General features: G+C 49.9%; 1 protein-coding gene across 1 annotated transcript in view; it reads left to right on the forward strand.

Moving 5' to 3' along the window:
- GATA1 (GATA binding protein 1) overlaps positions 1-25,816 on the forward strand; it is a 124,269-nt gene that overhangs the window by 86,618 nt on the left and 11,835 nt on the right. The window contains exons 2-4 of the mRNA XM_078664728.1: positions 6,223-6,451; positions 16,806-17,237; positions 20,175-20,320. Coding sequence (XP_078520854.1) covers positions 6,268-6,451; positions 16,806-17,237; positions 20,175-20,320 — 762 coding nt within the window. The 5' untranslated portion in view covers positions 6,223-6,267. The remainder of the gene's footprint in view (positions 1-6,222; positions 6,452-16,805; positions 17,238-20,174; positions 20,321-25,816) is intronic.

Below are 25,816 nucleotides of genomic sequence, written 5' to 3' on the forward strand. Positions count from 1 at the left end.
AGTCATTTGTGGTGCGAGGTGTATGTGTGTTCATACGGATGGCTGGTGGGTGCAGTGTGGTCTTTAGTGGTGGGAGGTGTATGTGAGTTCATGCAGATGGCTGGTGGGTGCAGTGTGGTCATTAGTGATGGGAGGTGTATGTGAGTTCATGTAGAAGGCTGGTGGGTGCAGTGTGGTCATTAGTGGTGGGAGGTGTATGTGAGTTCATGCAGATGGCTGGTGGGTGCAGTGCAGGGCCGGTTTGGCCATAGCAGGCACCGGGCAATCCCCCGGTGCACCGCATGGGTGGGGGCCAGTTTTGGGCCCCTGAGGGCCGTTTTTGTTGCTGTTTTTTCAGCATAGCTGCAAAATCAGCCCTGTGCCAAAATCGACCTAAAACCGGCCCCAGCAAAGAGCTCGGCGGCACCTCCAACTCCCCCGAGTGGGGAGGGGGGCGGGCCGAACACTTTGCCAGAGCCGGTTGTGGTTCCCAGTCCGGCCCTGGGTGCGTGTGGTCTTTAGTGGTGGGAGGTGTATGTGAGTTCATGCAGATGGCTGGTGGGTGTGGTGTGGTCATTAGGGGTGGGAGGTGTATGTGAGTTTATGTGGGTGGCTGGTGGGTGTAGTGTGGTCATTAGTGATGGGAGGTGTATGTGAGTTCATGCAGATTGCTGGTGGGTACGGTGTGGTCATTTGTGGTGGGAGGTGTATGTGAGTTCATGCAGATGGCTGGTGGGAGCGGTGAGATCTTTAGTGGTGGGAGATGGATGTGAGTTCAAGTGGATGGCTGGTGGGTGCGGGGTGGTGGATGTGAGTTTATGCAGATGGCTGGTGGGTGCAGTGTGGTCATTAGTGAAGGGAGGTGTATGTGAGTTCATGAGGGTGGCTGGTGGGTGCAGTGTGGTCATCAGTGGTTGGAGGTGTATGTTAGTTCAGGCACATGGCTGGTGGGTGCGGTGTGGTCATTAGGGGTGGGAAGTGTATGTGAGTTTATGTGGGTGGCTGGTGGGTGTGGCATGGTCATTAGAGATGGGAGGTGTATGTGAGTTCATGCAGGCGGCTGGTGGGAGGTGTATGTGAGTTCATGTAGAAGGCTGGTGGGTGCAGTGTGGTCATTAGTGGTAGGAGGTGTATGTGAGTTCATGCAGATGGCTAGTGGGTGCAGTGTGGTCTTTAGTGGTGGGAGGTGTGTATGAGTTCATGCAGATGGCTGGTGGGTGCGTGCTTGTGGTCATTAATGGTGGGAGGTCTGTGTGAGTTCATGCAGGTGGCTGGTGGGTGTGGTGTGGTCATTTGTGGTGCGAGGTGTATGTGTGTTCATGCGGATGGCTGGTGGGTGCAGTGTGGTCTTTAGTGGTGGGAGGTGTATGTGAGTTCATGCAGATGGCTGGTGGGTGCAGTGTGGTCTTTAGTGGTGGGAAGTGTATGTGAGTTCATGCAGATGGCTGGTGGGTGCAGTGCAGGGCCGGTTTGGCCATAGCAGGCACCGGGCAATCCCCCTTTGCACTGCATGGGTGGGGGCTGGATTTGGGCCCCTGGGGCCGTTTTTGTGGCCGTTTTTTCAGCATAGCTGCAAAATCAGCCCTGTGCCAAAATCAGCCAAAAACCGGCCCGGCAAAGAGCTCGGCGGAACCTCCAACTCCCCCGAGTGGGGAGGGGGGCCGGCCGAGCACTTTGCCAGAACCGGTTGTGGTTCCCAGTCCGGCCCCTTGGTGCGTGTGGTCTTTAGTGGTGGGAGGTGTATGTGAGTTCATGCAGATGGCTGGTGGGTGTGGTGTGGTCATTAGGGGTGGGAGGTGTATGTGAGTTTATGTGGGTGGCTGGTGGGTGTAGTGTGGTCATTAGTGATGGGAGGTGTATGTGAGTTCATGCAGATTGCTGGTGGGTGCGGTGTGGTCATTTGTGGTAGGAGGTGTATGTGAGTTCATGCAGATGGCTGGTGGGAGCGGTGAGGTCTTTAGTGGTGGGAAGTGAAAGTGAGTTCATGTAGATGGCTGGTGGGTGCGGGGTGGTCATTAGTGGTGGGTGGTGTATGTGAGTTTATGCGGATGGCTGGTGGGTGCAGTGTGGTCATTAGTGAAGGGAAGTGTATGTGAGTTCATGAGGTTGGCTTGTGGGTGCAGTGTGGTCTTTAGTGGTGGGAGGTGTATGTGAGTTCACGGGGATGGCTGGTGGGTGCAGTGTGGTCATTAGTGGTGGGAGGTGTATGTGAGTTCATGCGGATGGCTGGTGGGTGCAGTGTGGTCATTAGTGAAGGGAGGTGTATGTGAGTTCATGAGGGTGGCTGGTGGGTGCAGTGTGGTCATCAGTGGTTGGAGGTGTATGTGAGTTCAGGCAGATGGCTGGTGGGTGCGGTGTGGTCATTAGGGGTGGGAAGTGTATGGGAGTTTATGTGGGTGGCTGGTGGGTGTGGCATGGTCATTAGAGATGGGAGGTGTATGTGAGTTCATGCAGACGGCTGGTGGGAGGTGTATGTGAGTTCATGTAGAAGGCTGGTGGGTGTGGTGTGGTCATTAGGGGTGGGAGGTGTATGTGAGTTTATGTGGGTGGCTGGTGGGTGTAGTGTGGTCATTAGTGATGGGAGGTGTATGTGAGTTCATGCAGATTGCTGGTGGGTGCGGTGTGGTCATTTGTGGTAGGAGGTGTATGTGAGTTCATGCAGATGGCTGGTGGGAGCGGTGAGGTCTTTAGTGGTGGGAAGTGAAAGTGAGTTCATGTAGATGGCTGGTGGGTGCGGGTGGTCATTAGTGGTGGGTGGTGTATGTGAGTTTATGCGGATGGCTGGTGGGTGCAGTGTGGTCATTAGTGGTGGGAGGTGTGTATGAGTTCATGCAGATGGCTGGAGGGTGCGTGCTTATGGCCATTAATGGTGGGAGGTGTGTGTGAGTTCATGCAGGTGGCTGGTGGGTGCGGTGTTGTCATTTGTGGTGCGAGGTGTATGTGTGTTCGTGCGGATGGCTGGTGGGTGCAGTGTGGTCTTTAGTGGTGGGAGGTGTATGTGAGTTCATGCAGATGGCAGGTGGGTGCAGTGCAGGGCCGGTCTGGCCATAGAGGCACCGGGCAATCCCCTGATGCACCACATATAAGGGGGCCGGTTTAGGGCCCCTGGTGGCCGTTTTTGTGGCCGTTTTTTCAGCATACCTCCAAAATCAGCCCTGTGCCAAAATCGGCCAAAAACCGTCCCGGCAAAGAGCTCAGTGGCACCTCCAACTCCCCCGAGTGGGGAGGGGGTCTGGCCGAGCACTTTGCCAGAGCCGGTTGTGGTTCCCAGTCCGGCTCTCGGTGCGTGTGGTCTTTAGTGGTGGGAGGTGTATGTGAGTTCATGCAGATGGCTGGTGGGTGTGGTGTGGTCATTAGGGGTGGGAGGTGTATGTTAGTTTATGTGGGTGGCTGGTGGGTGTAGTGTGGTCATTAGTGATGGGAGGTGTATGTGAGTTCATGCAGATTGCTGGGGGGTGCGGTGTGGTCTTTAGTGGTGGGAAGTGTATGTGAGTTCATGCAGATGGCTGGTGGGTGCAGTGCAGGGCCGGTTTGGCCATAGCAGGCACCGGGCAATCCCCCTTTGCACTGCATGGGTGGGGGCTGGATTTGGGCCCCTGGGGCCGTTTTTGTGGCCGTTTTTTCAGCATAGCTGCAAAATCAGCCATGTGCCAAAATCAGCCGAAAACCGGCCCGGCAAAGAGCTCGGCGGAACCTCCAACTCCCCCGAGTGGGGAGGGGGGCCGGCCAAGCACTTTGCCAGAACCGGTTGTGGTTCCCAGTCCGGCCCCTTGGTGCGTGTGGTCTTTAGTAGTGGGAGGTGTATGTGAGTTCATGCAGATGGCTGGTGGGTGCAGTGTGGTCATTGGTGGTGGGAGGTGTATGTGAGTTCATGTGGTTGGCTGGTGGGTGCGGTGTGGTCTTTAGTGGTGGAAGGTGTATGTGAGTTCATGCCGATAGCTGGTGGGTGCATGTTGTCTTTAGTGGTGGGAGGTGTATGGTGGTTCATTCAGATGGCTGCTGGGTGCAGTGTGGTCATAAGTGGTGGGAGGGGGATATGAGTTCATGCCGATAGCTGGTGGGTGCGGTTTGGTCTTTAGTAGTGGGAGGTGTATGTGAGTTCAGGCAGATGGCTGGTGGGTGCGGTGTGTTCATCAATGATGGGATGCAGATGGCTGATGGGTGCCGTGTGGTCATTAGGGGTGGGAGGTGTATGTGAGTTTATGCCCACGGCTGGTGGGTTTCATAGATGCGACACAAGAGATTGGGTAGTCTGAGGTGGCCGGGGATCTACGAAATCGATTGCTGCAGTAACTGTGAGTGGCCATTTACAGAGCTTGGCTTACTCCAAGATAGGGCTATAGTATATTTACACCAGTTTTTAGACCTTCACATGGTGAGGATCTCACAGAGAAAAGACAAGAGAGTCAGAGGTCTCATGCCGTAGGATTCTGAACAGCATTCAGCAGTACATGAGTAGTACTACCATAGTACTACTTTATGTAGTGCACAATGTAGTTTGTGACTAAGCCATACTATGAGTCCCGTAGGCTTATTGAAGGCCAACCAAAGACATTGATTTGGAGCAGTGGCGGCTGGTATTTGAAGGCAGTGGGAGGGTTGGGTTGCGGGGGTGGGGAGGAAGGGAATTACATATTTTTTTTAATCACTCTTACCTGTCTGCCGCTCCTGCCACCTCCTCTCGGTCCACTTCCCCGCTTCCAGGGAAGGAATTAGGATGCACCTGGCACCCAGCCTGCCGATAGCCAATCACAACTCCGTAATGCAGCATTGTGATTGCTCTGAGCACCGTGGATCAGCGCTCAGCCAGAGAATGGGTGGCTGGGCAGGTTCTCCACCCAGGCTGTAATGCAATCTGCATGGAGAACATGCAAAGTGCGCATGAATGTTTGGCCAGCCCCAGAGTGCCGGCCAAACATTCATGCGCACTTTAGGGAGTGCAAACCACTCCCCTCCTCCCCATCTCTGTCAGCAGAGCAGCACCGCCTGTCCTGCCCGCAAAGCTGCCGCAACAAGCAAACAATAAAATGCTGATAACTTAGAGTTATGATCATTTTATTTTTCCTTTAGTGACACTGCTTAAAAGCAGTGACGTGACTCTGTTCCGCCTTGGACCTGTGATTAGTACTGACTATGGTGTTCAAACTCGTGGCGGGCTGCAGTAAGTTTCACCAGATTACTATATTTTCTTTTATCTAATGAGGCATCCTCTCTTCCTCCCTCTGTACCTTCATTCTTGCCTCATACCCTCTCTCATCCAACCCCTCTGTCTTTCCTTTGGTTAACTTTTTCTTCCATTCCTCCTTTATTGCGTCTTCTTTCATTTTATATAAAGTGACGTTTTATGTTTCACTTATGCACTTTCAAATCATATACCCTTTAACAGTGGTATTCTGTAAGAGCTATACTATATTGTACCTTCCCTTGTTTGATCCCAGAGGTATCTGTTGCTATTCTTAAAATGAATTGTTTTTTAGCCTGTTATGTATATCTTGTGCTTTTATGGTTGCTTGTTCCAACCGAATAAAGCTAAATTTTGAATTGAATTGAATTGCTTCTTCTTTCATTTCTATGTCATTATTTCTTGCCTTATTTCGCTGCTTCTTTTTCTGAGTTATTGTCTTTTTTAATATCCCTCTAATTTATGTCAGTTTCTTTTTTCTCTTTCTTCAAGTCTTTCTCTTTTTTTACTATGGTCTTTTTCTAATGCTCATTTTTTCTTTCTGCATTTTTCCTGCTTCCTTTCCTTATCTTTTATTTTTCCGTTCTTCATTTCTTTTTCTTACTTTATCAGTTTTGCTCTTCTCACGTTGTTTCTGGATGTTTCTGTCATTGCCTCTTCTTACAATTTTATTCACATGTCCACTCTGTCTTGATTTCTTTGTGTGTCTATCTTTCTTTCCATACCTTTCTGTTTATTCAATTTTCTTCTTTTTCTAATATTTTTCTTCTTTTTTGTTCTCCTTTCTTTTGCTTGAGTTTTCATCTTTTAGTTATTGCACTGTGATGTTCTTTCTTTTTCTTTCTTTCTTTCTTTCTTTTTTTCTTTCTTTCTTTCTTTCTTTCTTTCTTTCTTTCTTTCTTTCTTCCTCACTTTCTTTACTTTTCCTTTCGTTTCTTCCCTGTTTCAACACACACCTTAATCCCTGATCCATAATAAAGGCTGAGCTTTCTCTCCAAACATAAATAGCGAAACTGTCCCATTGCATCTGACCTGTCTCTTTCGGTTTCCTGTCTCTACAGTTGTTCGCTGTTGGAAACGCCATTGTGCTCTGAATCCAGTCCACCATGGAGTTCACATACATGAGCGGCCAGGATTCCCTGCCTCACTTTCCTGACCAATCCCAGCTCCAAAGCACCGATGACCCTGAGCTCTTCTACCACAACTCAGACCCCGACGGGAGCGCCCTCTCTTCCTTCTACAGCAACTCGATTCAGAACAGGACCACAGGCCTCTACAGGCACTCGCCAGGTATGAGCTGGTTACAGGCACTCCCCAGGTATGAGCTGGCTACAGGCACTCCCCAAGTATGAGCTGGCCACAGGCACTCCCCAGGTAATAGCTGGCCACAGGCACTCCCCAGGTATGAGCTGGTCACAGGCACTCCCCAGGTATGAGCTGGCTACAGGCACTCCCCAGGTATGAGCTGGCTACAGGCACTCCCCAGGTATGAGCTGGCCACAGACACTCCCCAGGTATGAGCTGGCCACAGGCACTCCCCAAGTATGAGCTGGCCACAGGCACTCCCCAGGTCTGAGCTGGCCACAGGCACTCCCCAGGTATGAGCTGGTCACAGGCACTCCCCAGGTATGAGTTGGCTACAGGCACTCCCCAGGCATGAGCTGGCTACAGGCACTCCCCAGGCATGAGCTGGCTACCACCACTCCCCAAGTATGAGCTGGCCACAGGCACTCCCCAAGTATGAGCTGGTCACAGGCACTCCCCAGGTATGAGCTGGCTACAGGCACTCCCCAGGTATGAGCTGGCCACAGACACTCCCCAGGTATGAGCTGGCTACAGTACAGGCACTCCCCAAGTATGAGCTGGCCACAGGCACTCCCCAAGTATGAGCTGGCCACAGGCACTCCCCAGGTCTGAGCTGGCCACAGGCACTCCCCAGGTATGAGCTGGCCACAGGCACTCCCCAGGTATGAGCTGGCTACAGGCACTCCCCAGGTATGAGATGGCTACAGGCACTCCCCAGGTATGAGCTGGGTACAGACACTCCCCAAGTATGAGCTGGCCACAGGCACTCACCAGGTCTGAGCTGGCCACAGGCACTCCCCAGGTATGAGCTGGCCACAGGCACTCCCCAGGTATGAGCTGGCTACAGGCACTCCCCAGGTATGAGCTGGCTACAGGCACTCCCCAGGCATGAGCTGGCTACAGGCACTCCCCAGGCATGAGCTGGCTACAGCCACTCCCCAAGTATGAGCTGGCCACAGGCACTCCCCAGGTATGAGCTGGTCACAGGCACTCCCCATGTATGAGCTGGCTACAGGCACTCCACAGGTATGAGCTGGCTACAGACACTCCCCAAGTATGAGCTGGCCACAGGCACTCCCCAGGTCTGAGCTGGCCACGGGCACTCCCCAGGTATGAGCTGGCTACAGGCACTCCCCAGGTATGAGCTGGCTACAGGCACTCCCCAGGCATGAGCTGGCTACAGGCACTCCCCAGGCATGAGCTGGCTACCACCACTCCCCAAGTATGAGCTGGCCACAGGCACTCCCCAAGTATGAGCTGGTCACAGGCACTCCCCAGGTATGAGCTGGTCACAGGCACTCTCCAGGTATGAGCTGGCTACAGGCACTCCCCAGGCATGAGCTGGCTACAGGCACTCCCCAGACATGAGCTGGCTACAGCCACTCCCCAAGTATGAGCTGGCCACAGGCACTCCCCAGGTATGAGCTGGCCACAGGCACTCCCCAGGTATGAGCTGGTCACAGGCACCGCCCAGGTATGAGCTGGCTACAGGCACTCCCCAGGTCTGAGCTGGCCACAGACACTCCCCAGGTATGAGCTGGCTACAGGCACTCCCCAAGTACGAGCTGGCCACAGACACTCCCCAGGTATGAGCTGGCTACAGGCACTCCCCAGGTATGAGCTGGCCACAGACACTCCCCAGGTATGAGCTGGCTACAGTACAGGCACTCCCCAAGTATGAGCTGCCCACAGGCACTCCCCAAGTATGAGCTGGCTACAGGCACTCCCCAGGTATGAGATGGCTACAGGCACTCCCCAGGTATGAACTGGCCACAGGCACTCCCCAGGTATGAGCTGGCCACAGGCACTCCCCAGGTATGAGCTGGCCACAGGCACTCCCCAGGTATGAGCTGGTCACAGACACTCCCCAGGTATGAGCTGGCTACAGGCACTCCCCAAGTACGAGCTGGCCACAGACACTCCCCAGGTATGAGCTGGCCACAGACACTCCACAGGTATGAGCTGGCTACAGGCACTCCCCAAGTACGAGCTGGCTACAGGCACTCCCCAGGTATGAGCTGGCTACAGGCACTCCCCAGGTATGAGCTGGCCACAGACACTCCCCAGGTATGAGCTGGCTACAGTACAGGCACTCCCCAAGTATGAGCTGGCCACAGGCACTCCCCAAGTATGAGCTGGCCACAGACACTCCCCAGGTATGAGCTGGCTACAGGCACTCCCCAGGTATGAGCTGGCCACAGACACTCCCCAGGTATGAGCTGGCTACAGTACAGGCACTCCCCAAGTATGAGCTGGCCACAGGCACTCCCCAAGTATGAGCTGGCCACAGGCACTCCCCAGGTATGAGATGGCTACAGGCACTCCCCAGGTATGAGATGGCTACAGGCACTCCCCAGGTATGAGCTGGCCACAGGCACTCCCCAGGTATGAGCTGGCCACAGGCACTCCCCAGGTATGAGCTGGTCACAGGCCTCGACAAACACTCTCCAGGTAAGAGTTGGCCTAAAGAACCTACAGGCACTCCAAATGTATAAGCTGACCAGAGTCCTCTCAAGGCCCTCCTCAGATATGAACCAGCCACGTATACTTACAGGCAGCCCAAGGTATGAGCTGGCTTAAGGCCCGTCTAGGCACTAGCAAGGTAACAGCTGGCCACAGTTCTCTACAGATAATCCCCAAGTATGAGCTAGCCCAGAGCCCTGCCGATACTCCCTAGGAATGAGCTGCCCTCCGTGCCCCAGAGGAACCTCCAAGGTATGAGCACGCGGCAGGCCCCTGTAGGCACTTCCCACATATGTGCTGGTGTAAGATGCCTACAGGCACCACCAAGGTATGAGCAGGCAGCAGGCCCCTGTAGGCACTTCCCACATATATGATGGATTAAACCCAGATCAGTTGACTGGGGTGAGTGTTTGATTTGCTCAAACGCTCCGGCCATCATCCACTTTGGTTTTGCTTTGTCCGCCGTAAGTTGGCAGGGTATGCCCAGACGTGGGTCCCTTGCTCACTTTGCCACTGGATTCAAGATAGCCTGGCTGATGAGGATTATGAAACCGCAACCGGTCTCAGGATGCTTGTTTCCGGTCCAGGGAAGATATGGCTTGGCAGTTCGGGCTGGACTGTTCCCATGAGGCACAGGGTCAGACTGATTTGCATATAGCCATGTCTGAACTGGAGTGGTGGAGTGGGCTAAAGAATGATGATGGATTAAACCCAGATCAGTTGACTGGGGGTGAGTGTTTGACTTGCTCAAACGCTCCGTCCATCATCCCCTTTTGTATCGCTTTGACTTCCCACATATAGGCTGGTCTCAGATGCCTACGGGCACCACCAAGGTCTGGGCAGGCATCTGTAGGCACTTCCCAGGTATGAGCTTTTGTCAGGTCATAGAGATGCTCCCCAATTATGAGATGTCCTTAGAGCCCTACAGCCACTCCCGGTGTGAGCTAGACATTGCTCCAGTGCTTCAAGAGATATTTTGGAGACAATTCACATGGGTTTGCAACTCCAAACTTGAAAATGCAAACAATTGTCTCTAGTGCAAAATATTTAATGGATATTTATAAGACTATAGAGGCATACAAAAAACTATCACTGAAACAATGGATACAATTTGCAAGCACTGTATATTTGTTGCATCAGACATAAAATATATAATTAATAGTTCTGCTAAAGTAGCTAAAGTAAAATAAAATAATGTCTAGGGCTACCAAGTAATTGAAAATGGGTGTAAGAAAAAACATTACATAGATTATATAATGTTGAATGAAAGGGTAATCACATATGTATCCAATCAATCAATCAATCAATCAAAGCATTTATATAGCGCGCTACTCACCCGGAGGGTCTCAAGGCGCTGGGGGGGGGGGGTCCGCTACTGCTCGAACAGCCAGGTCTTGAGCTGCTTCCTGAAGGCGAGGTGGTCTTGGGTCAGGCGGAGGCGGGTCGGAAGGGAGTTCCAAGTCTTGGCGGCCAGGTAGGAAAAGGACCTTCCTCCTGTGGTGGCTCTTCGGATGCGGGGGACGGCGGCGAGGGCGTGGCTGGTCGATCGAAGCTGGCGTTTGGGAGCGTAGAAGTTGAGGCGGCTGTTGAGGTATCCTGGGCCTTGGTTGTGTAGGGCTTTGTGTGCGTGGGTGAGGAGCCGGAAGGTGATTCTCTTGTTGACCGGGAGCCAGTGCAGGTCTTTCAGGTGTCCGGAGATGTGGCTGCGGCGGGGGATGTCCAGGATGAGTCGTGCTGAGGTGTTCTGGATCTGCTGGAGTCTCTTCTGGAATTTGGCTGTGGTTCCGGCGTAGAGGGAGTTGCCGTAGTCCAGACGGCTGGTGACGAGGGCCTGGGTGACCGTCTTCCTGGTCTCGGAGGGGATCCATCGGAAGATCTTGCGTAGCATGCGCAGGATGTTGAAGCACGACGAGGAGACGGCGTTGACTTGTCTGGTCATGGAGAGGGTGGAGTCCAGGATGAAGCCCAGGTTGCGTGCGTGGTCTGTTGGTTTGGGTGCGCTGCCCAGGGCGGGGGGCCACCAGGAGTCATCCCAGGCGGAGGGTGAGGATCCTAGGATGAGGACTTCCGTCTTGTCTGAGTTCAGTTTCAGGCGGCTCTTCGACATCCATTTGGCCACGTCTGTCATCCCTTCGTGCAGGTTGGCTCTGGCGGTGGTGGGGTCGTTGGTGAGGGAGAGGATCAGCTGGGTGTCGTCGGCGTAGGAGATGATGTTGAGGTTGTGCTGGCGTGCGATGGCTGCGAGGGGGCTCATGTAGACGTTGAAGAGTGTTGGGCTGAGCGAGGAGCCTTGAGGAACGCCGCAGATGACTTTGGTGGCCTCCGATCTGAACGGGGGGAGGCGGACTCTCTGTGTCCTTCCGGCGAGGAAGGAGATGATCCACTCCAGTGCCTTCTCCTGGATTTCGACGTTGCTGAGGCGCTGTACTAGGGTACGGTGGCAGACGGTGTCGAAGGCCGCGGAGAGGTCCAGGAGGATGAGGGCCGCCGTTTCTCCGTTGTCGAGCAGGGCTCGGATGTCATCGGTAGCTGCGATCAGGGCGGTCTCGGTGCTGTGGTTGGCCCGGAAGCCAGACTGCGAGAGGTCGAGGGAGCCGTTCGTCTCGAGGAAGGCGGCCAGTTGCTTGTTGACAGTCTTCTCGATGACTTTAGCCGGAAACGGGAGCAGCGAGATGGGGCGGTAGTTCTTGAGGTCGGTGGGGTCGGCTGATGGTTTCTTGAGTAGAGCGCTGAGTTCGGCGTGCTTCCAGCTCTCCGGGAAGGTGGCGGTGTCGGTGTTGATGATGTCCCGCAGGTGGGGTGCGATGACAGTGTCGGCCTTGTTGAAGACGTGGTGAGGGCAGGGGTCTTTCGGAGATCCGGAGTGGATGGAGTTCATCGTGCGGATGGTGTCTTTGGTGCTGATCGGAGTCCAGGTGCGGAGGGTGGTGGTGGGGGGCGGTGGTTCGGTCGTGGCGTGCATCGGTTGAGTGCTGAAGCTGTTGTGGATGTCCGCGATCTTGTTGTGGAAGTAGGAGGCGAGGGAGTTGCAGAGGTCTTGCGAAGGGGTGATGTCGTTGTTTTCGGCGTTGGGGTTGGAGAGCTCTTTCACGATGTTGAAGAGTTCCTTGCTGTTGTGTGCGTTGTTGTCCAGTCGTTCCTTGAATGCGGTTTTCTTGGTGGCGTGGATCAGTTGGTGGTGTTTTCGGGTGGCGAGCTTGAGGGCAGTCATGTTGCCCGGTGTTGAGTCTCTGCGCCAGGTTTTCTCGAGTGCTCTGCAGTTCTTCTTGGAGCTCTTGAGTTCTTCGTTAAACCATGGGGCTTTCTTGCTGCCGGGTCTGCTCGGTGGGGTCTTCAGAGGGGCGAGGTCATCAGCGCAGTCGCTGATCCATTTCGTGAGGTTGGTGGCCGCTTGGCTGGGGTTCGTTGTGCTGGTGGGAGGCTTCTTGCTCAGGGAAGATGCGAGCTGGTCGGCTGTGATCTTGTTCCAGCTTCTGCGGGGGACCTGTTGCTGGTGATGGTGGAGCGTGGTCCTTTTGAAGCTGAAGTGGACGCAGCTGTGGTCCGTCCAGTGGAGTCCCGTGGCGTGGCTGAAGGCGATGTCCTTGCTGGAGGAGAAGATCGGGTCGAGTGTGTGACCGGCGTAGTGGGTGGGGGAGGTCACCAGTTGCTTGAGTCCGAGGTTGGCGAGGTTGTCCAGCAGGGTGGTGGTGTTGCGGTCGTTGTTGTTCTCCAGGTGGAAGTTGAGGTCCCCGAGGAGGATGTAGTCAGCGGAGAGGAGGGCGTGCGGGCTGATGAAGTCGGCGATGTCTTCGCTGAATTGTGTGCGTGGTCCCGGGGGTCTGTAGATGAGGGTGCCTCTGAGGGTTGTCTTGGGGTTGATGTGGATCTGGAAGTGCAGGTGTTCGGCGGGTGCGAGGGTGTCGTCGGCGTTGGTCGTGATGCGGATGCTGTTCCTGTGGATGATGGCGATGCCTCCTCCTGTCTGGTTGACGCGGTCCCTCCGGATGATCTTGTAGCCATCCGGGATGGCGATGGCGATGTCGGGCGCTGAGGAGGCGTTCATCCAGGTTTCTGAGAGGAAGGCGACGTCTGGGGCTGTGGTGTCGAGCAGGTTCCAGAGTTCTACGGCGTGTCTGTGGACGGAGCGGGTGTTGAGCAGGATGCACTTCAGGTGGGTGCTGTTGGTGTTCGGCTTGGTGGGTGCTGGTGTGGCTTGGGTCCGGTTGCAGGAGAACTTGCAGGAGTGGCAGCTAAAGGGTCCGTGGGTGCGTCTCGGTGTGGCTCGGTAGCAACCCGGGGTCCTGCCGGTGTTGAGTGCGATGAGTTCAGTGGCGTCGTAGATTCGTCGGGTCGGCTTCCGTCGGTGGGGGCCAGGGGTCCTGGCACTGGGCGCAGTCCAGGCGCGGACGGGCGCAGACGGGCTTACCTTTGGCGCGCCTTCGGCGCACAATCGGCGCGCCCGCTGCGCGTCAACGCTGCGCGTTTTCCACTCTGCCATATGAGGAGAGTGGGGGGGCGGAGCGAGGGAGGAGCCGCTGGGAGGCGGGAGCGGGGCTGGCGAATGGGAAGGCTCTCAGGTGTAAGGGGGCGGGGCCGCAGGGGGCAGCGGGGAGGTGGCGGGAAACGCGGCGGGGTCACAGCAAGGGAGAACAGCGGCCAACAGTTACAGGGCAAGAAGGCACAGAGGGGCAACAGAGGATACAGCTATGAACAGGGGGACACAAAGCAGAAAACAAGGAGACAGGTCACGGAGCGGGCACCAGGGGAGAGACAGCAGTCAGCAGGAGAGGCGGCGCAGCGCTCCGGAGGCTGAGACCACACCAGAGGTCAGGAGCTCAGCTGCGGGCAGCGGCGGGATCGTGGCACACCAGAGGTCAGGAGCTCAGCTGCGGGCAGCGGCGGGATCGGGCAGCCTGGGCACACCCACAGGGAGTGTGCGCGGTGCGAGGTGGTGTGACCGGCCCAGAGGGTCAGAGGTCCAGAGTCTCTTACATCAAAAAACGCGTAAAAAGAGGATTGGAGGTATTCGCAAAAGACGGGCCCAACCAACCTCATGACTTATAAATAATGTCCCTTTCACCATTTTTGGGCAGATGAAGGATTTCTATGTTTCCAATGACAGTGATTGAAGTACGAAAGCCAAATAGTCTTGATCTGTGTATGGTACTAAAGAAATAAGAGTTCTTTGCATATAACAACATTGAAAGAAAGCATTGGACAATTATAAAGTGTGTCCAGGAGTCAATCTCGCTCTTGCAATGCCAGCAACTAAGACTACAAAGCAATTTCACTTTAAATTATTTAAAAGGAGTCCAAAGACAATTACATAATATATGCCTATTAGTCTGACTCAAAGAAACTGATAATCAACCTCAAATTTTGAATAGCAAAACATTTCTCCATTGATCTATGGAAATTTCAAAATTAAAAACAGAATTCCGTTGGATTAGAGGGACACGGGGGACACTTTAGAATTGAGGGACGGGAAGTGGTACACGGAGTATAGGTCGCATTAACACACTTGGGCCTTGCCCTGGAGCTAGGAGAGAGCGAACGTAGAACTGTAATTCAAAGGAGCGTACGCTCATCTGGTGCTTGGGTGGGGGGCGCTTGGACACTGGTGAATGGGACTGACTGAACAGTGGTTCTACCACTCAATAGCGAATAGACCTATTCGCCCATACTGCATGATAAGTATGTGTTTCTTTTGGTTGATTGTTAGGCTTTTGTTTCGTTAAAAAATGAAAAAAACCGCAAAAACCTCACTGATTTTATGTACATCCCAATAAATGCACCTTTCTATGTGGCGATAGCCGACTAATGTTCAAAACTATGTCACCATGTGATACGTTGGGCTTTACTGCATTCATAAGATGTTGTGATAATGGCGGCCAGCCCGATTGGGTTGTAGGCCAAGTGCTGTGTATTCTGTAAGGTGCAATAAAGGTTTTTGAAAAAGAAAAAAAAAAAAAAAAAAAACAGAATTCCAAAAGTCACTAATTTTGTGTAAATTCCTTGAATTAGTCCAAATTCATTTTTATATACGTTGTAAATATTAGGAAATAACTCTAAATCAGAACTTTTAGCACAGGGAATATAATTGTTATCTGTATTAAAAAAGAGTTATATAGTAATTCATTTTTATGATACTCTGAAGAGGAAATATGAAAAGTTCATTTTTGTGAATTCAAAATAAAAACCAAACGCATTGCATCGATATATGTCTTAAATATAGAAAATACTTACATTAATCCAGACTTATCAAAATGATATTGACTTTATTAATTTTAGATACACTAATAAGCTATAAAGATACCTTTTAAAGCATTTATACTATTAATAATTTAGCATCAAATTTAAGTGAAGCATTTTTGTATCTGTTATAACGGGGGATCGTTTCAAAATGTAGCTATTAGAGATGGTTAAAACTGTGATAAAGAAAAGGGGTTGCTTAAAATGTGCTCCAAGAGGACCCATTTAGGTAAAGAAGGTATATCATTGCTTTGAAACCACAATGAGCGGAGTGCAACTAAAATAGCAAAATGATGCTTTTTAAAACCTGAAAGGCCTCCATCACCAACATATTTAATAGTGTCTTAAGTTCTATAATTAATACAGGAAAATGTCTTATTACAAATACATTTAGTAATCAATTTATTTAAAGCATTGAATAAAATAGAAATAAAACATCGTAGAAACTTGGAATTTTTAGATAAAAATTTCACAATGTAAGGCAACCATTTTTTAACAGAGTTAGAAAAAAAATTAAAAATATTTGACATCACAGGCCACCAAAAAATATTAGCAATAAGCAGTGCATCAGGAGTCCAATAAACATTTAATGTGGGAAATCAGTTTGAATATTTAAGGTCTATCCGGAGCCTTAAACACAACTGTTATTATTATGTAGTATAACAGGAATGGTAACGGGCAGATTGTCAATATACAGCAATACATTATCTGCTTATGTGGATGCTTTTAAAACGACATCATTTATAGTAAATCTTTTATTTTTAATACAGCTACGCATTAAGTATAATAATGGCTCAATAGCTAATAAACATAGGACAGGTGAAAGGAGACAATCTTACCTAATATCTCCTTATAAATTAAAAATAAAGGAAGTCATGCCATTGACATATTTTTTTGCAGACGGGGAAGCACACGATGCCTTAACCATGAGTAAAAATCAAATTGGACCAAAATTAAAAGATCACAAATTGCCAGTTAACCTTATCAACTGTTTTTTCAGCATCTAAAGCTCATAAACCAAGAAGAGTCTTAATTAATTTATAGAAAAAAAGGACATGACAAATAAGCCTAGAATTATGAGTGGGTTGTCTACCTTTCATAAAGCCTCTTTGGTCAGGCTTTATTATAGAATTTTATACGTTGTTCATCTTATTGACAGAATTTTTTGCATACATTTTATACTCCTAGTTTGTATGCGATATTGGGAAGTAATTGGAAACAGAAGTATGGTCTTTATCAGGCTTCGTCAGATTTCAGTTAAGACAGATTTGCAGATCTTAAAAATATTTTCCAAAATGGACTGCTACAAAGCAGGTTTGCGAACACTGGATCATTTCCATTCTGTTAGGATTTGGCCCTACAGAAATTAGTTGTTTATGAATGGTAGCCAAAAACAATAAAGAAAGAATCAAGGAAACAAGAAAAAGTTTGAAAGAAAGCAGGAAAAAGACAAAGAATAGGAGAAAGGAAGTTTAAGACATGGTGCAGACAGATCAGGGTTCCTGGACATGTTTCTTGTGGTCTTTTAATTTTTTTAATTCCCAGTGAGGGCTGAGAGCTCGGAGCCTGGCTCCAATTCCGCCCTTTGAGTATGCTTCTGTCCCCTCATATTTGTGACTAACTCCAGCTGTACTTTCTCCAGTCCGCCAGGTGTACCCGTTAAACCTGCAATGGATGGACAACGGGCATGGCCTGAACCATCCGTACGGTACCAGCAGCTGGCCAATGGCAGCCTACAGTAAGTCGCCACTGCAGCAAGGCGGCCTGTCCCTCTACCAGCCAACATCTACAGCACCCTCTACGCTTCCCTCCACCTCCACCCCCACCTCATCTTCTTACCACCCGGCACCCCACCTCTTCAGCCTCCTGCCTGTCTCGCCAAAGGACCTATCGCCGGAACTAAGCCGCGAGGACAAAGAAAGCTCCAAGTTCCTGGAAACTCTAAAGACAGAGAGGATGAGTCCTGACCTATTGACCTTGGGTTCCATGACTCCAAATGGGCTCAGTCATCATCTCCACCAGTCCTACTGGGAGAGCTACCAGGACTTCAATGGCGGCTTCTTCCAGAGCTCAGGTGGGTCAAGCCGCTACAGAGTGTTCATTGAGAAAAGGTGCGACAAGCCGAGGCAATGCCTCTCAAAGTATGCGATTCTGCAGATTTGGCTTATGCCTGTGACACATCACACACTATTTGCTGCAGAATTTGCATACTTTACACAAATTTTTTTTTTTTATCTCAGACATATCTAAAGTTACTTTAAAAAGTGCCACTCATGGTTACGCGCAGTGATAGGCCTTTTGCAAACGTTTCATAATTATGTTTCAGTTGCTAATTGCTGTATTCAGGTACTGATGGTATTAATGTGGTAAAACATTTGCCGAGACTGAATTAATATTGGTTAAAATTAGATTAAATAATATTGCCATGGAACATGCTGCATAATGCTGCAAATTTTTCCTTTCTGAAGCATAATTCAGTCCTTGACGGTAGCATGATTCCGGTGGCCATGGTTATGATGGGGGCAGTCGTTGCTTCTGCCGGCACCACCCACCCCATTCCCATTCTTCCGCCACCATACAAGGCAGTAACCCCCAGATTCATCATTGTCCTGTTTTGCGAGTCCTTAATAGCGATTATTAAGGAATCGCTATTAAAGACTCGCAAAACGGGATTCATGTAGAAATCGCAATATTATTTGCGATTTCTACAGCTTCCTTATTTTCGATTAGCAAATTGCAAATAAGGAATGACTCACCATTCATTCCTATGGGCCTAAAGGCCCATAGGAATGAATGGGGAGTCATTCCTTATTTGCGATTAGCAATTTGCTAATCGCAAATAAGGATGCGATTTCAAGGGTGCCAGGGGTGTCCAAAGGACACCCTGTAGCACCCCTGAAATGAAAATGTAAACTGATGTTGCACACACACATGTCCAAATTTCGCTATTTACCACGAAGTCAGACTTTGCGGTAAATAGCGGCCAAAAATTGCGATTTCGCAATTCTAAATATGGGTCATGAATTGCATTTAAGGAATCTCAAATAGAGATTCCTTAAATGCAATTCCTCGCAATTTAGCGATTTCGCAATTTGCGATTTTTGCATTTGGGATGATGAATCACAAATGCGAAAATTGCGCTCGCAAAGGGCCAGATTCTCAGAATCTGGCCCTTTGCTAGCCGTTTTATGCTTGATGAATCTGGCAGTAAGAATGTTACAGTGGCTCCCTAAAACTACTTGTTGAGGTAACATCCTTACTACTGTGCCCACTGTACGGTTTCATATGACCCCTCTAAGCAGCCTCCCCACCCTGCATAGTTCAGACATCTCAAGATGTCCCATATCAGTCATAAATGGCACATACAATCCTAATTTGCACTCTTGCCTTGTATTCCCTCATCTAAAATGTGAACAGCACACTGCACATACCAGAATAAAACCAGAACTTGATAAGCTACTTAAGTCAGGAAAAAGTTGCTCTGGGGAAAGCCAGCTGTGTCTTGGATCTGCATCATGTCAACTCTTCCTGATAACACTGGTCTGCAGTTAGAACAGTTCAGGTTTCACCGAGGTAATCTCCCAGCAACACAAATTTTTGTTTCTATTGAAGCTCTTGAGAAGAGTTTAACATTTTTAGGTGGTGATGGATTCCAATTCGAATTAATATTTTAGGAAACATCCATTACAACGCAGTCATTATATCGCACTGCTTTTACAACGCAGCTTTTACAATGCAGCTGCATTTGCATCGCATGCCATTATAACGCCGGTCACTATAAGACATTCCATTACAATGCATACCATTACAACGCATGCCATTACAACGCATTATAAGGTAACTAAGTGGGTTTTTTTTGTTTTAGGGTGGGTATCGGTTTTGGGGTAGATGGGAATAGTAATTTTTACCCCTACTCTATCCAACACTTACCCTACTGTTGCACTCACTGGAGTTGGAATAGTAATTTTTACCCCCACACTATCCAACACTTACCCTACTGTTGCACTCACTGGAGTGGGAATAGTAATTTTTACCCCTACGCTATCCAACACTTACCCTACTGTTACCCTAAAAGTATTATGCATTGTAATGGTATGCATTGTAATGGTATGCGTTGTAATGGAATGTGCTGTAATGGTAGTTTTGAAAAATGTGTTATAATGGCATGCGTTCTAAAATCATGCAATGTAATGGTAGTTGCGATGTAAAAACCGAGCTGTAAAAGCATGAGTTGTAAATGTTTGCTTTGTAACGTCATATATTCAATATTTTAAATGGCAGGCCTGTGTACATAAAGATTAGAAAATAAAATGAAAAATGCAAGGACTACATCTGCCATAAAGCTAAGGAGCCTCGTTGAAGGCACGCATCAGTTATACATTCTGCACTGCTTTAACTGAAGGTGGGCACAATCTGTGTTCATGTGTCTGAAAATTCTGTCTTGCAAGGCCACTGGTCTGCATTGGGGGGCTGTTGGGGAGTGCTTGCAGGAAATGTTAGTTGGGTATTTTACAATTTGAAATGCTTTGAAGCATTTCACATCAGCAGTACAGAACAAGATGAAGCTCCTCTGAAGCGATATTATTCAGGGCGAAACGTCATGATGTCAAGAAACTACCTCCAAGAAAACTTAATCATAGTAACTGCTTGAGTGAATGGAGATTTACTTGTTGAAAGTTGATTAGTGCTAACAGCTTTATGAAGACTGGAACATGAAATGAAAACTGCAAGAAGCAGACCTACCACAGTGTTATGGGGCCTCACTGAAGACCTACAGCTGTGATAAGTTCACTGCTGCTTTGACTGAGGGTTCCTACACTCTGTTTTGACATTTAAATTCTTAAGACTTTCTTCATGGTAATTGCACTGGTTTGCTTGTTCTGTAATGCCTTACGAATGGTATACACATGATAGAACAACCTTACTATGTGCTGCTTTTTATACCACCTTCTGTGCAACCCATCAAGCACTGGTGCTGCTTAGAGCTGACATGTCCTTATGTTTCCTTCAGATGCCCGGGAGTGTGTGAACTGCGGCGCCACAGCCACCCCCCTCTGGCGCCGCGATGGCACTGGCCACTACCTGTGCAACGCCTGCGGACTGTACCATAAGATGAACGGACAGAACAGGCCTCTCATTCGGCCGAAGAAACGACTGGTATGGATGGAAGAATGGTAGAGGCTGCGATATGGAAATGAGGGGGTGGGGTATGACAAGCAGTATGGAGCACTGCCTATGGTGACTTCATGGTGTCTCTACAAGGCAACAAAAAGGGGCCTTAAATGGTACCAAGTAGAGACTCTAACCAGTAACATGCTTGCTGAGTCCTAGGAAGAGAAGGAATAATGGACTAGAAAGGATCTTTCAGCAATGACCATGGTATGAGTGAGCCAGGAAAGTATTCTTTAACCCCTTGCGTGCTTGTGACGGAACCGTTCCGTCACAAGCCTCGAGTGTGCTGTGCTGGTGACGGAACGGTTCCATCGCGGCCTGCTCGCCGCGCCTGCGCGGTGCGAATTCCGCGCCTGCGCTGAAGGTTCTATTGGGCGGGAGGGGCCGTGACGGAACCCTTCCGTCACAAGCACAGCGCGCCCGAGGCTCGTGACGGAGCGGTTCCGTCATGAGCACGGGAGCGCCGCGCGGCCCCCCTCCCCCTTAGCACTGCGGCGGAATAGCAGCCGCAGTGAAGGAGTTAAGAAGACAGGGGGCTTATTTACTAAGCCCATTGCGTTACCGGTTGACCACTTTTTTGGACGCACCGGTGGCGCAGTGTGCCTGCCCATATTTACAAGGCTGCATAAATCCACCCTGCGCGGCTTTTCACGGCCTTGTAAATACGGCCCCATTTACGCATTACTATGGGGCCGATTCACAGAACTAACTTAAGACAAAATCCTAAACTTACTACTTTTGGTATTCACAGAAGTTAGGATTTTGTCTTAAGTTAGTTCTCTGAATCGGGCCCTCTGTGTGAAAGGGGCGTTCCATAGGTGTTGCTGCGGGTATTCCCACGCAAACATACAGGAAACATTCTGCATTCCCAGATTTACAAGGTTTTGTAAACCTGGGACTGCATCGGATTCCTACACCTACCCAGGGGAGGGTGAAGAGAGGCGCAACAAGAAGAAATAACTTTATTTCTACTTGTTTTTCCTTTTTCTATGTGTGCTGAATCCTGCAGTACACATAGAAAGAGGAAAACGTCTCTTGTGATTGTTTTTGTGCAGGAAGATGTGCCTTCCTGCACAAAAACAATAATCCCCGAAATGCAGGCACGCTTGCACCATGGCACAAGGGTGCCTGAGTTGGCACATGGCAGCCCATTGTGAAAATGGACAAGAATGCGCTGTATACTCCAGATACAGCACATTTCTGCCCTTTCCTTTTGCCGCAAGGCATCAAAGTATTGTAAACGAGGCCACTGGAGTTTTGGGCATTAATGGCTCCTTCCATGATGGTAACATCTTTGAGCAGACAAGCAGAGACTAGGAGCTAAAACACTTCTGAACATGGGTTTTCTAATATGTGTAGGGGGGTATTTCCTTCATGTTGGGATCACAGTGCATGTGTGGTGCCAGCAGTCAGATGATTATGTAGGTGAGCATTACATTCAAAAAGGCCTTGAAGGATGCGGGATTGTTAATATGACATATGTTAATACGACCATGCCTTATTACTCTAGGATTCGGATGCGGATGCAGACTGTAATGATTTTTGATGTATGTATGACTGCTTTGATTTCTAAATTAATAAAAACTTTTAAAAAATAAAAAAATAAAAAAAAAAGGCCTTGAACTCTAAAGATGGCACAGAGGCGGGCTATGCAAGTCACCCATCTTTTAGGTCTAAACTCTTGTGAGATACTGCTCAATGTTCATGCAGCCGAGTCCCCTCTGGCCTATGGTCTCACCAGAGCCAAGCCTCTGCTTCAAATGTAAACACAGAAGTCCTGGCACTTGTTATCTCCCAGTGTCTGTTTGCTACTGAAAAGTGCTGGTGCTCTTCAATGAAAAGGATTGATCTCCTTCTGGGAAGTGCTGGTACTCTTCGGTTAAAAGGATTGCTCCCCCTGTGGGAAGTGCTGGTACTCTTCGGTTAAAAGGATTGCTCCCCTTCTGGGAAGTGCTGGTACTCTTCGGTTAAAAGTGTTGCTCCCCTTCTGGGAAGGGCTGGTACTCTTCGATTAAAAGTGCTGCTCTCCTTCTGGGAAGGGCTGGTACTCTTCGATTAAAAGGATTGCTCCCCCTGTGGGAAGTTCTAGGTACTCTTTGATTAAAAGGATTGCTCCCCTTCTGGGAAGTGCTGGTACTCTTCGATTAAAGGATTGCTCCCCCTGTGGGAAGTGCTGGTACTCTTCGATTAAAAGGATTGCTCCCCTTCTGGGAGGAAAATATTTAACAACAAGGGGTGGTGATGGACAGAGTTTCTGAATTAAGCAGAATACTCTCACCCAGTCAAGAGATCAGGGCTAGATCCAACACCGTTTTTTAGCTCACTGCACCATCCCAGTTCAGAACCTGGCTATATGCAAATTAGTCTGTTCCTGTCCCAGTGCATGATGGGAACAGGGCAAACCAAACTACCAAGCCAATTCTTACACTGGGAAGGAAACAAGCTTCCGGGGACCGGTTTCTGGCATTTCAGCCGTCGTCGGCCCGGCTTGCTTGAATCCTGATGGTGCAATGAGCAAGGGACTCACATCTGAGTATACCCTTCCACGCTTAGGGTGGACAAAATATTTAACAACAAGGGGTGGTGATGGACAGAGTTTCTGAATTAAGCAGAATACTCTCACCCAGTCAAGAGATCAGGGCTAGATCCAACACCGTTTTTTAGCTCACTGCACCATCCCAGTTCAGAACCTGGCTATATGCAAATTAGTCTGTTCCTGTCCCAGTGCATGATGGGAACAGGGCAAACCAAACTACCAAGCCAATTCTTACACTGGGAAGGAAACAAGCTTCCGGGGACCGGTTTCTGGCATTTCAGCCGTCGTCGGCCCGGCTTGCTTGAATCCTGATGGTGCAATGAGCAAGGGACTCACATCTGAGTATACCCTTCCACGCTTAGGGTGGACAAAATATTTAACAACAAGGGGTGGTGATGGACAGAGTTTCTGAATTAAGCAGAATACTCTCACCCAGTCAAGAGATCAGGGCTAGATCCAACACCGTTTTTTAGCTCACTGCACCATCCCAGTTCAGAGCCTGGCTATATGCAAATTAGTCTGTTCCTGTCCCAGTGCATGATGGGAACAGGGCAAACCAAACTACCAAGCCAATTCTTACACTGGGAAGGAAACAAGCTTCCGGGGACCGGTTTCTGGCATTTCAGCCGTCGTCGGCCCGGCTTGCTTGAATCCTGATGGTGCAATGAGCAAGGGACTCACATCTGAGTATACCCTTCCACGCTTAGGGTGGACAAAATATTTAACAACAAGGGGTGGTGAGGGACAGAGTTTCTGAATTAAGCAGAATACTCTCACCCAGTCAAGAGATCAGGGCTAGATCCAACACCGTTTTTTAGCTCACTGCACCATCCCAGTTCAGAACCTGGCTATATGCAAATTAGTATGTTCCTGTCCCAGTGCATGATGGGAACAGGGCAAACCAAATTACCAAGCCAATTCTTACACTGGGAAGGAAACAAGCTTCCGGGGACCGGTTTCTGGCATTTCACCCGTCGTCGGCCCGGCTTGCTTGAATCCTGATGGTGCAATGAGCAAGGGACTCACATCTGAGTATACCCTTCCACGCTTAGGGTGGACAAAATATTTAACAACAAGGGGTGGTGATGGACAGAGTTTCTGAATTAAGCAGAATACTCTCACCCAGTCAAGAGATCAGGGCTCAAGTTCAAGTTCAAGTTTGGCATTTGTATAGCGCACTACTCACCCATAGGGTCTCAAGGCGCTTGTGGGAGGAGGGGGGGGGTTATGTATCAAATATCCAGGTTTTGAGTTGTTTTCTGAAGGAGAGGTGGTTTTGAGTAAGGCGGAGATGTGTGGGGAGGGAGTTCCAGGTTTTGGCCGCAAGGTAGGAGAAAGATCTTCCCCCCATGGTGGCCCTGTGGATGCGCGGTATAGCGGCGAGGGCTTGGTTGGACGAACGGAGTTTGCGGGTGGGGGTGTAGAAGGAGAGGCGTGTATTGAGGGATTCGGGTCCTAGATCGTATAGTGCTTTGTGTGCGTGGGTGAGGAGACGGAACGTAATTCTTTTGTTGACGGGGAGCCAGTGGAGGTCTTTCAGATGACTGGATATGTGAGCTCTGCGGGGGATGTCTAGAATGAGTCTAGCAGAAGCATTTTGGATACGTTGGAGTTTTTTCTGTAGTTTGGCTGTGGTTCCGGCATAAAGGGTGTTCCCGTAGTCTAGCCTGCTAGTGACCAGTGCGTGGGTTACTGTTTTTCTTGTTTCGATGGGGGTCCAGCGGAAGATTTTTCTGAGCATGCATAGGATGTTGAAGCATGAGGAGGAGACTGCGTTGACTTGTCTGGTCATCGATAGGGAAGAGTCTAGGATGAATCCCAGATTACGTGCGTGGTCCGTAGGTTTGGGGGCGTTTCCCAGGGCCGGAGGCCACCATGAGTCATCCCAAGCGGAGGGGGATGATCCTAATATGAGTACTTCCGTTTTGTCCGAGTTCAGTTTAAGGCGACTGGTCTCCATCCATTCGGACACTTCTTTCATTCCTTCGTGTAGATTGATTTTGGCGGTGTTTGAGTCTTTGGTAAGGGAGAGGATCAGCTGGGTGTCGTCTGCGTAAGAGATGATGTTGAGGTTATGTTTGCGAACGATGGATGCGAGGGGGCTCATGTATACGTTGAATAGTGTGGGACTGAGTGAAGATCCTTGTGGTACGCCGCAGATGACTTCGGTGGCTTCTGATCTGAAAGGGGGGAGGCGGACTCTCTGTGTTCTTCCTGCGAGGAATGAGATGATCCAGTCCAGTGCTTTTCCTTGAATTCCTATGTTTCTGAGGCGGTGTATGAGGGTGTTATGACAGACTGTGTCGAAGGCTGCGGAGAGGTCAATTAGGATGAGGGCAGCTGTTTCACCATTGTCCAGTAGTTTACCGATGTCGTCTGTTGCTGCGATGAGGGCGGTCTCGGTGCTGTGTTTGGCTCGGAATCCGGATTGTGATATGTCGAGGGATTTGTTGGATTCGAGGAAGGCGGCGAGTTGACTGTTGACAGCTTTCTCGATGACTTTGGCAGGGAAGGGGAGGAGCGAGATAGGACGGTAGTTTTTAAGTTCATTGGGGTCTGCTGTGGGTTTCTTCAGGAGGGCGCTGAGTTTGGCGTGTTTCCAGTTTTCCGGGAAAGTGGCAGAGTTGAAGGAGCTATTGATGATGTCGCGAAGGTGGGGAGCGATGATTGAGTCTGCTTTGTTAAAGATGTGGTGGGGGCATGGGTCGGTTGGCGATCCTGAGTGGATCGAGTTCATCAGGCGGTGGTGTCTTCAGTGGTGACTGGTTTCCAGGTACGAAGGTTGTTAGGGGGGAGATTATGTTCTGAGGTGAGTGGGGTGGACTGGTCAACCGGTTGTTTTGTGAAGCTGTTGTGTATGTCAGCGATTTTGTTGTGGAAGAATGAAGCTAGGGAGTCGCAGAGCTGCTGGGAGGGAGTGATGTCATTGGTGCCGGCTGATGGGT

The sequence above is a fragment of the Lissotriton helveticus genome, chromosome 10 (assembly GCF_964261635.1).
Source record: "Lissotriton helveticus chromosome 10, aLisHel1.1, whole genome shotgun sequence".
NCBI classification, from domain to species: domain Eukaryota; kingdom Metazoa; phylum Chordata; class Amphibia; order Caudata; family Salamandridae; genus Lissotriton; species Lissotriton helveticus.